Here is a 14,784-nt window from a genome sequence, read left to right as displayed (position 1 = left end):
TTATTTGGAAAATAGGGAACTGCTTCTCACAGAAGAGGGTGTTAATGAAGTGGAAATGCAGCGGTGGCAGGAGCACACAAGTTTCAGCTTCAGTGGTTGATGCAGGAACGGCACCGGGGGCGAAGGACGGGAGCTGCCTGAGCCCGATTTGGAAAAATTCCCGCGGAGCGAGCCTGGAATTGCTTCTGGAGCTGCGCAGCGCTGCCGGGATGAGCGAAACGGGCCGGAGCAGCAGGAGGGAGGCGGCAGCGCTGGCACCGCCCTCGCATCCCGGCGGGGCACGGGAGCGGCTCCCGGGAGTTCCCCGGGCAACGGCGGCGGCTCCTCGCAAACACTCGGCGGAGCCGGGCGGATGGAGGCCGAGGGCGATCCCGGGCTGGCGGGGCCGGATGCCCCGGAGGATGCCCCGGAGGATGCCCCGGAGGATGCCCCGGAGGATGCCCCGGAGGATGCCCCGGAGGAGGAGCGGGGCGCGGTGCGGCTGGCGCGGGGCGCGGCGCGGGCGCTGGCCGTGCCCCCGGAGCGCTGGCGGCGCTGGGCGGGCGGCGCGGCGGGGCCGGCGCTCCGCGGCTTCGTGCGGGGCGCGGCGGGGCCGGCGCTGCTCGCCTGGCGGGGCCCTGGCGGCGAGCTGGGGCTGTGCCCCGGGCCGCCCCCGCCGCCTCCCAACGCCACCAAGGCGCTCTTCTTCCTGCGGCCGCCCGGAGCCGGCCCCGGCCCCGCCGAGCTGCTGTGCGGGGACCTGCCCGCAGAGCCCCTGCCGCACTTCGCCGCGCTGGTGGAGGAGGTAAGGGGGGAAAGGCGGCGCTGGGGTCTGTACAGCCCGGTGGAGTCTCCTAAATCATGAGCCACGTGGGCTCTGGGTGTGTCACGGTGGGGTCCGTGGGGGATGACCCCGTTACACAGTCACAGGATGGGCTCCTGAGAATGAGAGGTTGTGCTCGTCCCATCCTTGGAATGTTCAAGGTGAGGTTGGACAAGGCTTGGAGCAACCTGGGATAGTGGAAGGTATCCCTGCTATGGCAGAGGCTGGAATAAGATGAGCTTTAAGGTCCCTCCCAACCCATTCTGTGGTTGTAGGATACTTGGTGCTGCGTGGCACATCTCAGACACATCTGGTCCAAGCCCCTGCTCCAACCAGGCCACCCAGAGCCAGTTGCCCATTGCCATATCCCAGGTGACTTTTCAGTGTCCCTGCAGATGGAGACTCCTGTGCCAGCCCTCAGTCACCCTCAGGAAAGGGTTTTTCCTGATGTTCAGAAGAGCCTCCTGTATTTGAGTGCCCCATTACCTCAGGTGGGCTGATGTTTTCCCAAAGGGATCTTCAAGAGGTTCCAGCAGGGCCCCAGCTTTCATTTTAACACTCCAAAAGAATACAAACAGCTGATGTGACTGGTTATGGCATTACTGTCATTAGCAGTCTGTGTGATTTGAGTAATGGAGACAAAGCCTGCTACTATTGCAGCTGAAGCTGTTGAAGGTGAGCTCTGTGGGGCTGTTCCCCCTTCCTGTGGCTCCTTGGGCACGGTGGTTGCTCCTTTGGTCGTGGTACAAAGAACTTTCAGCACCCTGGAGTGGCACCCTGGTTGTTCCTTTTGGATCCTGTGTCTGTTTGTAGCTGGTTTTGTACCTTTATCCTCCCCCAAGTCTGGGCACACAAAGGCTGCTCATCACCAGGGGCAACCTGGCTCTGGTCCCAGGGCAAGGTGGCAGGCACTGTTGCTATCCCAGCACAAAGGAGCCAGAAGCAGCTCAGGTCCAGGCAAGCCCAGCCCAGAGCCCCCAGCTGCTGGAACTTCACTGGTAAAGACAGGAATCATGTTTAGTGGGCTGCAGCTTTGGGAAATAACCTGAAATGTAGCTCTGCTGTAGATGCCAGGAGGTACCTGAGGACCTTCCCTCTGCTTATGGGGGGGCTGTGCAGGGACAGCCCCTGGGCTCAGCCCAGCCCTGCTGCCTTCACCATCACCTGCTGGGGACACTGGTGAATGAGGGTCTCCAGGCTTGCCCAGGACCTCAGAGCCTGGTAGCCAGTCCATTCATGGGGCTTTTTGTCATAGAATCATCAAAACACAGCATATTTATGTTGGAAGGGACCCTAAAACTCAGCCAGTGCCACCCCTAGGAACACCTTCCACTGTCCCAGGGTGCTCCAAGTCCTGTCCAGCCTGACCCTGGGCACTGCCAGCCCCAGCTTCTCTGTGCCATGGCCTCCCCACCCTCACAGGGAACAATTTCTTCCTAAATCAAACTTAAATCTGCCCTCCTCCAGCTCTTCCCCTCTGCTCTTCCATGGCTCCTGCTGCAGGTGATCGTGCCCATCCTGACGAACCGGAGGAACCATCAGGGCTGGCCACGAGTGGTGTCACAGGACATCATCCATCATGTCCACAGCCTGAAAAATACTGTCTTCAAGGTTGTTGGCCAGGTGAAGGGCAAGACCTTGCTGCCTCTTCCAGCTGCCTCGGAGGGAATTGAGAACATTGATCCTAAAAATGAGAAATTGTGAGTACCAGCCCTTGCTCTCCACTGGGTTTTCCTCTGCTGCTGCATGTGCTGCACCTTTTGGAGATCCTCCCTGTCAGACATGGGGACTCTTCTTGCTCCCTGTCCTCTGCAGCTCATCAGGCTGCCAGGGAGGGTATTTTGCTCTGTCTAGCTCATGGGCTCTGTCTTTGGAGACTGTGCAATGATACAAGCAGGAAAACTCAGGAGGTGGAAGGGGATGTGGGCATGCAGAGAAGCAATGAACTGCTGGGATCACTGAGGGAAAACTCCAGACTCTGCAGTCAGGTTGCTCCAAGCCCTGGTGTCCAAACTGCCCTTGGGCACTGCCAGGGATCCAGAGGCAGCCCCAGCTGCTCTGGGCACCCTGTGCCAGGGCCTGCCCACCCTGCCAGGGAACAATTCTTTCCTCATATCTAATTTAAACCTACTCTCAGTTTTAAACCATTCTTCCTCATATTGTCTCTAACTGCCCTTGTAAATGTTCTCCCTCATGAATTTTATTGTTTTGTGGTTTTGAAACATGAATCTGGGCTGTAACTGCAAAATCCAGCTGCCCACTGAGGTAGACCCAATCAGCAATGCACATGCCCAAGTGGAAAGCACCAAGTGACCCTGGTGCTCTGTTTCCTGCAGCTTGGAGCTGATCAATAAATCCCTTGTCCATGCCACCGAGTCAGCCATCATTGAGTGGAGCCAGCAGATCCAGAGAGTGCTGAGGAAAGAGTCCTCAGAGCCCCTCCTGCAGGGCACCAACCCCACGCCGAAGGTGGAGCTGCAGTTCTGGAAGAGCAGGTGCTGGGGGAGCTGCTGGTGCTGCTTTGGGGGGAGGGGGTGCTGCTGCTCTGAGCCAAGAGCAGCTGCTCGAGGTCATGTCGAGACCTGGACCCCAAAATCTTGCTCCCAGACATAAAATCATGGTGATCTCTGAGTGGCTGGAGGTGGCTGGGCAGCTGGCTCAGTTTGGCTTGGCCCAGCCACAGTTCAGGGCTACACCACGAGGGGATTTAGATGGAAATGGTGTTTGGTTGTCTCCAGACAGCCAGGACACAGCTTTGAGCCAACTGGCCAAGGAAACAAAACAATCTCCAGCAGAATCTAATTGACAAATCACTTCAGATCAACAATCTTGACACATTCCACATGTTCAAAACAACAGGAGCAGCAAGTAGAGATAAGAATTGTTTTCTCTTCTTCTCTCTGTGCTTCTCTAAGAAAAAGCCCTGAGAGAGAGTTATGTCTCTCCCTGCTCAGAGAATGTGAGTGCCACAATGGTGTTTCCATCACTGGTCACTAGGATCAGCCCCTGAGCAGAGCTGCTGGGCACTCTCCATGCTGTCAGCTGGGGGTGCCAGAGGGGGGTCAGGTGAGCCAGGGAGTGGAATTTCAGCTGCCCTTGGTGCTGTGTTGGCTCAGGCTGAGTGGAGACAGAGCCCTGCCCGTGCAGAGCTGTCAGCAGTGCCTGCAGAAACAACACCTGGCTCCTTCTGGCACTGCCCTCACCTGAGCCTGGCACCAGCTGTGTCCTCTAGGGCTGGTCCCATTTCCTGCCAGCTCAGTTCAGACTAAAACATGGGATCTTAAGTTTTAAAACTAAACGTTTCCTAAAGTCTGGGTGAGAGCCTGCCTGGGTCTGTTTGCACTGCAGTCTGTGCAGAAAATCCTCCCAGTGGATTCAGGACTTCACCACCTCCCTCTCTCCAGCACAGCCTTGTTCTTCTTACATCCTCTGTACTTTCCTGTGCTGGAGCTCTTTGCTCATGCAGGTTCATCTTCTGCTTTCCAGAGATGTGGGGGCTTCAGGAAAACTGCTTGGAAAACTTGCATGTCCTCCAAAAAAACCCCAGATCTAAAACCAACACAACCCCCCTCCCCGCCAACATTTGTTATTCTTCAAAGGGTTTTTTTTCCCCACGTGAAAGTAAGGCCAGGACTCTCACTATTTGGGGATCTCAGTTCAAACCCTGCTGTACCTCTAACTTCCCCTTTTCTAGAGAGTCTGTGCCCTTGTGTAACTGCAGAAAATCCTGAGCCAGGGCTTTGGGGCACAGCTGGTTGCTGCCCCAGCTGGGCTGTGACGTGTCCTGGTGCTGCAGGTGTGCTGACCTGGAAGGCATTCACGGGCAGCTGACGTCCAGGAGGGTCAGCAACCTGCTGGAGGTGCTGGAGAGAGTGCAGAGCATCTATGTGCCAGCCTTCCAAAGCATGCTCATGGACGTGGAGGCAGGTGAGAACCTGGGGCAGCTCTGCCATGCTGCTGATTTCTGTCCTCTGTCGTAGCCTGGGGTCCCAGGGTGCTGTGCCCTCCCTGCTGGGGGGACAGGGTGGCTTTGTGGGAGGGAGATGCTGATAGGGACAGTTTCTTCTTTAGTCCTGAGCTTTGGGGTTATTTGCAAGTGCCCTTCTGGCACTTCTGAAAAGGCTGAGACAATTGGGGCTGTTCAGTCCAGAGAAGAGAAGTCTCTGCAGTGACCTTCTTCTGGCCTTCCAGTGCCTAAAGGGGCTCCAAGAGAGCTGCAGATGGATTTTTTACAAGGGTTGGCAGTGACAGGAGAAAGGCAAATGGCTTCATGCTGTCAGAGGTTAGATTAGATATTAGGAAGAAATCCTTCCCTGGCAGGGTGAGCAGGCCCTGGCACAGGGTGCCCAGAGCAGCTGGGGCTGCCCCTGGATCCCTGGCAGTGCCCAAGGCCAGGCTGGACAGGGCTGGCAGCACCTGGGACAGTGGGAGGTGTAACAGGATGTGCTTTAAGGTCCCTTCCAGTCCAGACCATTCCATGGCTCTATGATTAGATGATGATGATTCTCTTCATGTTGGTCCACAGGTTTAGTTGCACAATAATGTCCTGGTTTTATTAAAATTCATGAATTTAATAAAAATGAATTAATTATTGATTCTGGGGTAGTTCTTCAGGGTCCTAGGCTGAAGATTTCACCCAGTCAGGAAGTCATTTCTGTTCTGGTACAGCCAGGACAGGTGGTAGGACTGGGCTGCCCTCGGGGCATGGGGCTGCCAGAGCCAAAACCAGGCTCAGCTGAGCTCAGGCCCAGCCTGCTGATCCTGCAGCCCGTGCAGAGCTGTGCTTTTGGTGCTGCCAAGCACTGCTTGGTTGTTGTTGCCTCAGCCTCTGCCCAGAGCCCTCTCACACTCCCTGTCCCCACCCCCTGTCCCTCACTACCTCACCAACTTTTTTTATTATTACTATTTTTTTGGTTTTTTGTGAAGTTTTTTTGTTGCATCTTCAAAGCTTTAAAATCAGGAAGTTCAGTCAGTACTTGGTACATGAGTAGAATATGTTGAATTGAAAACCTCCCTTAAATTCTGAAAAATCAGGAGACCCATTTGCACAATTTCAAGGAGGTCTATTTTGAAATTATTACACTGAAAATAGGGCTGTGTCACCAAAATACAGCAAGTGGCAGTTTTACTCAGCCTGGATGTTTACTGCTACTATCTCAGATGTTAAATGCAGCAGGAGATTTAAAGCTCCACAAGATAAATTGTTCTAGAACCTGGTCTGAGCCATCTCATCACAGCTGTTCAGATCCCAGTGTGCATGTCTAGATGCCAGTTAAAAAGATGCTGGGATTCAATATTTAGTCATCCAGGAAGAAGTCATTTCCACTCTTCCTTTGTCCCACACCCTTGAACCGAGTCGAGTCAGGTTGTGTGCTGTGCTGGTTGTGCTGTAGGTGAGCAGGGATGGAGGTGATTTCTCTGCAGCACACACAGGTGAGTGCTTTGTGCTCAGCAGGACTGTGTGCCAGCTCCCAGCTCCTCAGCAGGACTGTGTGCCCCCCTTGGTGTCATCTCCCAGCTCCTCACCAGGACTGTGTGCCCCCCTTTGTGTCATCTCCCAGCTCCTCAGCAGGACTGTGTGCCCCCCTTTGTGTCATCTCCCAGCTCCTCACCAGGACTGTGTGTTCCCCTTTGTGTCGTCTCCCAGCTCCTCACCAGGACTGTGTGTTCCCCTTTGTGTCATCTCCCTGCTCCCCACAAGGACTGTGTCCCCCTTTGTGTCATCTCCCAGCTCCTCACCAGGACTGTGTCCCCCTTTGTGTCATCTCCCTGCTCCCCACAAGGACTGTGTGCCCCTCTTTGTGCTCCCAGCTCCTCACCAGGACTGTGTGTCCCCCTTTGTGTCATCTCCCAGCTCCTCAGCAGGACTGTGTGCTATGGAGGGATAGAATGTAAGAGAATAGTGCAGAAGGCAATCTCACCCCTGAGGAGCTGCAGCTGTACTAATCACCAAAGATTAGGACCAGGCCTGCCCTTAATAGGCCACAGCTGTGTCCAATAAGAACTGTGCTATAAAAGAGTGGGTTAGTTGGGTGAGAAGGGAGGTGGAGTTTGTTGGCTGTGCTGTGAAGAAGGAGGAGTCAGTGCTGTGAGGAGCTGCCCACGAGAAATCACCAAGAAGGTTTGGAACTTTTGTAATAAGATGACAAAATTCTGCCCCTGCTTGTGCCGGGTCCCAGCTTGTGCTAGCTCCTAGCTCCTCACCAGGACTGTCTGCCCCCCCCTTTGTGCTCCCAGCTCCTCACCAGGACTGTCTGTCCCCTTTGTGCTCCCAGCTCCTCACCAGGACTGTCTGCCCCCTTTGTGCCAGCTCCCAGCTCCTCACCAGGACTGTGTGCTCCCTTTGTGCCAGCTCCTCACCAGGACTGTGTGCTCCCTTTGTGCCAGCTCCTCACCAGGACTGTATGCTCCCTTTGTGCTCCCAGCTCCTCACCAGGACTGTGTGCTCCCTTTGTGCTCCCAGCCCCTCACCAGGACTGTGTGCTCCCTTTGTGCCAGCCCCTCACCAGGACTGTGTGCTCCCTTTGTGCCAGCCCCTCACCAGGACTGTGTGCTCCCTTTGTGCCAGCCCCTCACCAGGACTGTGTGCTCCCTTTGTGCCAGCCCCTCACCAGGACTGTCTGCTCCCTTTGTGCCAGCCCCTCACCAGGACTGTCTGCTCCCTTTGTGCCAGCTCCTCACCAAGACTGTCTGTCCCCTTTGTGCCAGCTCCTCACCAAGACTGTCTGTCCCCTTTGTGCCAGCTCCTCACCAGGACTGTCTGTCCCCTTTGTGCCAGCTCCTCACCAGGACTGTCTGTCCCCTTTGTGCCAGCTCCTCACCAAGACTGTCTGCTCCCTTTGTGTCAACTCGTGACCCCCAGTGCTCTCACCCCTTCTGCCCTTCCTCCCACAGCTCTGAGTGAAGCTCAGGACATCGACCTGCACCTGACAGCCCTGCAGCAGCCCCTGGAGCACCTCGAGGCTGTTGAGTTCAGCAAGGTGAAGCCTCTCCTGGTGCCCCTGCTGCACGTGGTGTGCTGGGTCTGGGTCAGCTGCAAGCACTACAGCGTGCCCCTGAGGCTGGTGGTGCTGCTCCAGGAGATCTGCAACCTCCTCATCCAGCAGGTGTGTGCCTCTGGCACCTGGGCTTGCACTGGAAGGGTTTTAGGGAAGATGAAACAGGAAAGCCTTATAAATATGATTACCTGGCAAAAGATTTTGAGAATATGGAAACTGTAAGCGAGATTGAAATGAAAGCAAGCTTTGAGATCCCTCAGTTACTGAACACCTGGAAAACAATGGCATGGCCAGCTGAAGGTAATCCCCTTGTGATGGAATGTGGTGTTTGTGGGTCCCAGGATGAGGGAAGAGATGAGAATCTTGACTCCGTATTTCAGAAGGCTGATTTATTATTTTGTGATATATATTATATTAAAACTATACTGAAAGAATAGAAGAAAAAAATTTATCAGAAAGCTAGCAAAGAATAGAAAAGAATGATAACAAAAGCTTGTGATTCTCAGAGTCTGAGCCAGCTGTGATTAGCTATTAATTAGAAACAACTACATGAGACCAATCAAAGATGTGCCTGTTGCATTCCACAGCAGCAGATAATTATTGTTTTTCTTTTCCTCTGAGGCTTCTCAGGAGAAAAATCTTAGCAAAAAGATTTGTTAGAAAATATCATGGCAACAATGAAACAACACCCTCTGCTTGCAAGCAGGTCCAAGGGTCAGAGCAGACCCTGCTCGCTTGGCAGAAAGAGGAGTTTTTAGGGTTTAAAATGTAACTCAGTATGGTAATGTAGTGACTGTTATAGGCTGTATATAAATGTTGGAGGATTTGTATCTTGTACTAGATTGGTTAGTGAGAATTAGAATGTTTAGAATATTTATGCTATTGTAATGGGAACCTCGCTCTCTTTTACTCTCTCTCTCTTCACCACACTCTTGCCTTCTCTCTTTACTTCTCTTTCCTGCTCTGAGCTGTGGCTGGCAGCTCCCAGCAGGGCTCTGCACCCAGGCCCTTTGCAACAAACCCCAAGTTCCAAGCCCTGGCTTCAGAGATCTCTCATCTCTGCCTGTCCTGCCCCCCTCACTCCTACAGGAATTCTCTCTTTCTTTCCCCTGTCCTTCCTTCCAAAGGGATTCTGACTGAGAGGAAGGGTCAGAGCTCCAGTGCCAGCAGCCACCATTTGCTGTGGCAGCAAAGAGACATCTCTGGTGTGATTTGGCTCTTCCAGGCTGTGGTGTACCTGTCCCCAGAAGACCTGCTGAAAGGAGAGGTGGAGGAGAGCCTGGGCAAGGTGCAAACAGTGTTTGACACCCTGAGTGCCTTCAAAGGGGCGCTGGAGGAGAGAAGGGCAAACCTGCAGGTGTACTATGAGCCAGGCCAGCAAGTGAGGAGCTGGGACTTCCCCTCCAGGCTGGTGTTTGCAAGGCTGGACAGCTTCCTGCGGAGGCTGGAGATGGTGAAGGTGAGACTGGAGCTGTGAGGTGCTGCAGCCATGACCTGCCTTGCTGGCACCTTCCCTCCCTGATGCCAGGGGATCACTCTGTGCTGCCCCTGGCACCCAGGCCAGGACTTGTTTGCCCAGGTCCTGCTCAGTGCCTGTGTCAGATTTGCTGCTGTGTCCTTCTGCTCAGGCTGGTGGCTGTGTCAGTGCTCCCAGGGGTCCTCTGGGACTGGTACTCCTCTTGGGACAAGGGAATGGGGGTCATTGGCCTCATGGGGCTGTGGTTTGCATGGCTGGGAATAAACCAGGACAAGCTCTGAGGCTTCCTGGGGCATTCAGGGACACCCTGGGGCATTCAGGGACACCCTGGGGCATTCAGGGACACCCTGGAGCATTCAGGGACACCCTGGAGCATTCAGGGACACCCTGGAGCTGGGCATCTCCTGACTTGGACAGGGGGCCTGGGGAGGAGCAGGGGCACATTCCACATCCCTCAGCAGGGCATCCCTTCCCATCCCTGTGTGTGCCCAGCTGTGGGGTGTCCCTGTTTGCCCTGTTTGGTTCTCACTGTGAGATGAGGCAGGGCAGGGACAGGGGTGTCATGAGTGCCATCAGTGCCCAGCATGGCTGAGGCTCAGGGAGTACCTGTTACACAAACTCTGTGCTCACCTGTGAGCTCCCCTGTGGGTAGCAGCTCACTGCACCTGCTGGTCACTCTGTTAGCATTCAGGAACACACAATCACAGAATGATAAATGCAGGAGCTGTTATTGAAGCACTCTGGGTGTCAGGGGGCACAAACCCAAATCTGACTCCTCCATGGTTTCGAGCCAAACATATTTTATATCCTATGGTTATATAACTTACATATTAATTATTAAACTTACACTGTTCTGTTGTATACATTGATTTCATCCAAGCATGGATTTCTTGTGATCCCCCTCAAACCTCTAACATGGTTTCTCATGATTCTTTAAACAATAATTATATCTAATCATATCTAACAATTATATCATTTATCATATACTGACTACACAGGTGCAGTTTCACATGATCTAGCAAATACAAGGTCTAACATTTCCCTACCTTTAACATTTTCCTGGGGCCTACTAAGCCTAACTTTCTTTCTTACTCCCTGAATTTTCTGTGATTTTGAAATCTTTTACTATCAACCCCTCTCTGAAGTGAATCTCTGTTTCTGGAGGGGCTGTTCCCAGCTGGGGGGTCAGATGGGCACTGCACAGGCTGCTTGTGCCTATGTAAGGCAAGGTCTGGGTTCCTTTTCTCCTTCTCTCATTCCCTGCACTGGAACAGAGGGTTTTACTGACACTGTGTAACTCTGCTGCTTCCTTAATGAGCTGTGTTGAAAACTACAATGGATGGCATCTGTTTTCAAACCACTCATAATTGTAGAATCACAGAGTGGTTTGGGTTGGAAGGGACCTCAAAGATCATCCTGATCCCATCCTGAGCACCCTCAGGGTGGCCCAGGAGCAAACATGACTGTGTGCTGTGGGAACTGTTGTCATCTGCTTGTGGCTGAACCTGTGTGTGCCTCCTCTGGCTCTGCAGAGTCTCCTGACCACAGCCCTGGACCTGGCACAGCTGGAGAAGATTGAGTTTGGGGGGATGAGAGGGAAGGCCCTGGGCCAGCAGGTGCTGGACATGCATGAGGAGTTCCAGGAGAGCTACCAGGTGTTCTCAGAGCGAGCCTATGACTGCCTGGACCTGGCCAACGTGGTAGGTGGGGGCAGCCCGTGGGGATGCCAGCAGCACACCCTCCTCTCCAGGGAGCAGCTCCCTCTGAGCAGAGCCCTGGCTCCTCCTTCCAGCCCCTTCCTCCCTTTGTAGTGCTCTGATCTGTCCCTGTAGGGGACAGGGAGCTGCTGGCCTTTTCTGCAGGCACTTGGCAGTTCTTGCAGCTCCACATCTCAGAATCACACCATGAACCAAGCTGGAACAGACCTTTGAGATCATCAAGTCCAAACTGTGCCCCAACACCTCCTCATCAACTAAACCATGGCCCTGAGTGCCACATCCAGGCTGTTTCCAACATTCCAGGGATGGTGACTTCCCCACCTCCCTGGGCAGATGATTCCAGTGCCCAGTCTCTCTTGCAGTGAGGAATTTTTTCCTGATGTCTAACCTAAAGTTCCCCTGGCACAGCTTAAGTCCAGCATACCTTGCTGGTTCAGTGAGTTTGAGCTTCTGTGGGTTTCTGGGGTGGTGGTGTGGTCTTCAGGCCAGTTCAGGGTAAGAGAGTGTGGAGATACCTCCTGTCTTTCCTCCAGCTGAAGTTAGGGCTTGTTGGACTGTGGGTCCATCCTGGGAGGCCCTGAGCTCAGCCTTGGGGTGGGACCCAAGTGTCCTTGACTCTGTGGAGAAGTGTTTTAATTCCTGGTGAATAAGAAGAGCAAACAGCTCTGGGCAGGGATGTGGCAGGCACCTCCCCAGTGCCCTCTCACAGCCCAGGGCTTGCTGCTGCCCTTCCCACAGGAGTTTGAGCAGGATGCCCTGGACTTCCAGCAGAAGGTGCAGGACATTGACCATCGGCTGGGCACCGTGTTCAGCCAGGCCTTCAGCGACGCCCCGGACCTGGAGCACATCTTCAAGGTCTGTCTGTCTGTCTGTCTGTGCCTCCCTTCCCTCCCTGTGAGCCCCACAGAGAGCCCAGACAGGGCTGCAGCTGCAGGCTGTGCCTGTGGGATGGACTTGGGGATGGTGACACTGGGTTGGATTGGGAGCAGTGACATTGGGATGGACAAGGGAGCGGTGACACTGGGTTGGATTGGGGGCAGTGACACTGAGTTGGGTTGGGGGCAGTGACATTGGGATGGGCAAGGGAGTGGTGACACTGAGTTGGATTGGGGGCAGTGACGTTGGGTTGGACTTGGGGATGGTGACATTGGGTTGGATTGGGAACACTGACATTGGGTTGGACAAGGGGACATTGGGTTGGATTAGGAACACTGATATTGGGATGGACAAGGGGACATTGGGTTGGATTGGGAATGCTGACGTTGGGATGGACAAGGGGACATTGGGTTGGATTGGGAATGCTGATGTTGGGATGGACAAGGGGACATAGGGTTGGGTTGGGTAGGGATGCTCAGCCCTGTGGGTCCCTCTTGAGCCCTGGAGCTGGGAGTATCCCTGCTCCTCAGCTCTTGACACAAACAGAAGAGTTTGCTCAGTTTGGGGAAGAGCAGCCAAAGAAATGACTCAGATCAGGCTTTTGGATGGCAGGAGTGGCGCTGGTGTCCCTGGGAGGTGGGGGGAAGGCTGCTCTGAGTGCCAGGGCCAGGTTGGACTGGGCTTGGAGCACCTTGGCCTAGTGGAGGTGTCCCTGCCTGTGGCAGGGTGGAATGAGCTGGACTTTAAGGTCCCTTCCAACTCAAACTATTCTGTGATTCTTTGATTTCCTGGTGAAAACTGCTGTTAAAACCAGGTGATCGTTGTTAATATCAATTTGTTTATAATGGATGAATTTCAACTCTGAAAATAGAGGTTTTCTAGAAATGAGGGGGCTTTGTTTACCAGTGAATCTATCCTGCAGAGAAAGTAAATGGTGTTTTCTGGAAAAAAATTAGCATAATTGTAAAAAATACTATAGAAAATGGTAAATGATGGCACTTATCTTTGGGTTATTCTGTTTTGGTTTTTTTTAAATAGCAAATTTTGAAGAATGGTAGTTGGAATATGGTTCACCCACAGAGAAGGTCTGAGCATTTCTGTAACAAAAACATCCTCTGTGCTATGGTTTAGTGGTGGGATCAGCCAAAGGTGATCTTGGAGTTCTTTTCAAACCGAAATGATTCCGTGAAAGGCAGGAACTACTTGGGAAAGTGGGGAGAAACCCTTCCCTTTGACAGGTGTCCATCAGTGCAGACCTGAGTTACTGAGGAGCTGCATCAGTGAGGAAAATCCCAGTGGGACTTTGTGCAGGAGTTTGACTTTTCCCCATTCTTTCCCTGCTCCTTCCCCTGCACAGCTGCTGGCCATGTTCCGGAACCTTCTGGAGCGCCCTGGGATTGCTGCAGTTGCTGCTGACAAGGTCCCTGTCCTGCTCAGCATGTTCAGCACTGCCCTGGACCAGGCCAGGCTCACCTACAGCAGGCACACCCAGGCAGGGCTGCAGCTCGGTGGGTGCCGTGTCAGGAGGAAAATGGATTTTCCTGAAAAGCCATTTAGGCTAATTTAGAGAGGGGAAATAATTTGCTGTTGTAAGGACACCAGAACTTCCCAAATTGCGAAGGATTTCAGCTTTCCTAGTGGGAAGTGCCTGGGAATGCTCTGTTCTTGGCATTAAAGCAATGCCAACATCCTTGTTTCAAATGTGCACGTGTGAGGTGTGCCTGGGACTGGGGGCACGTGCTGAGCTTTCCCCTTGTAAAGCTGGAAATGCAAGGGGGAGAGGTGGGAATTTGGGGTTTGGTCAGCTTTTCCCAGGTTTATTATTCCATGGGAATGCTGGCACAGAAGGGAATAGGTAAATTCCATTCAGGAAGACTGTTCTGGAAGCAGAGAAGTTCCAGGAGAGGCAGCACTGCTGGAACCAGTGCAGGTTAACAAGGGCAGTGGGGAGATTCGTGGAGGACGAGTCCAGCATTTGCTGTGGCTTTGGGGAGCTCTGTTCTGTGGCTCTGAGGTGGCATGGTCACATCCAGCTCCCAGCCAGAAATCCCTTCCTCAGTGCCCGTGGGAAGCAGAGAATTCACCCCAGTCTGGCTCCAGGACGTGCCAGGCCTCTCCTCTGATCCCTTATTCCAAATCCACAGGGGGTTTGTCGGTCGCAGGCCTCCATGGAGTGACAGAGGTTGGATTTCAGGGAGGAAGCCGGGAGCCCAGGGCAGTTCTGGGGGGCTGTGGGTGCTGTGGGCTCGCAGGGCTGATGGAATGCTGTTCCCCTGTGCCCTGCAGGGTTCCCCCCCCTGCACAAGAACGTCCCTCCCGTGGCCGGAGCGCTGGGCTGGGCGCGGGAGCTGCGGGCGCGGATCCAGGGCCCCTTGGAGCACCTCAGGCACATCCCAGGGCTGTGAGTGTTTGCTCCAGATGAGCTGGGACCATCTGGGACTCTCTCTGGGTGTTCTCTCTGTGTTGAATGCCATGCAATGGCTGTAGCTGAAGCAGTCCTTAGGGAGGAGGTGAGAAGTGAAGAGGTGCCCTGGAGCCATTCACTTCCTTCCCATCTTGGTGTTTTGGAAGAAGCTTTTTAATTTGGTTGGTTATTAAGTGATGAGAGGCACAGCGGGACAGCAGATAGGCTCCTCAGCTATTAACAGAATCCTAGGTTGTAATTAAAATAGGCATTGCAACCTTTCCCACTGTAATTCCTCCAAGACCTGGTTGGGAGCAGCCCAGCTCTTGTGCTGGCAGAAGATAACTTTCTCAGCATTAAACAAAGGAGCAATCACCCAAGATCAAGACAACAAACCTGGGCTGTAATTCTCATGGTCCCTACATTTAGCATTGATTTTATCCCTCTGTTTAAAGACAAGTCCTTCAGGGTGGTGTGAGACTCTTTCCCATGTGCAACTTGAGAGGGAG

At 53.6% G+C, this 14,784-nt stretch overlaps 1 protein-coding gene across 1 annotated transcript in view; it reads left to right on the top strand.

The window, feature by feature from the left end:
- Positions 1–14,784, top strand: part of LOC132336834 (dynein axonemal heavy chain 9-like) — an 89,337-nt gene that overhangs the window by 136 nt on the left and 74,417 nt on the right. Inside the window, exons 2-11 of the mRNA XM_059864731.1 lie at positions 106–784; positions 2,306–2,502; positions 3,139–3,297; positions 4,599–4,729; positions 7,697–7,908; positions 9,026–9,259; positions 10,810–10,977; positions 11,734–11,850; positions 13,229–13,379; positions 14,158–14,272. Coding sequence (XP_059720714.1) covers positions 106–784; positions 2,306–2,502; positions 3,139–3,297; positions 4,599–4,729; positions 7,697–7,908; positions 9,026–9,259; positions 10,810–10,977; positions 11,734–11,850; positions 13,229–13,379; positions 14,158–14,272 — 2,163 coding nt within the window. The remainder of the gene's footprint in view (positions 1–105; positions 785–2,305; positions 2,503–3,138; positions 3,298–4,598; positions 4,730–7,696; positions 7,909–9,025; positions 9,260–10,809; positions 10,978–11,733; positions 11,851–13,228; positions 13,380–14,157; positions 14,273–14,784) is intronic.

This window comes from Haemorhous mexicanus, chromosome 20 (genome assembly GCF_027477595.1).
Source record: "Haemorhous mexicanus isolate bHaeMex1 chromosome 20, bHaeMex1.pri, whole genome shotgun sequence".
NCBI classification, from domain to species: domain Eukaryota; kingdom Metazoa; phylum Chordata; class Aves; order Passeriformes; family Fringillidae; genus Haemorhous; species Haemorhous mexicanus.
The sequence above is the reverse complement of the archived record's forward strand: the minus strand, read 5'-3'. Positions and strand labels throughout refer to the sequence as shown.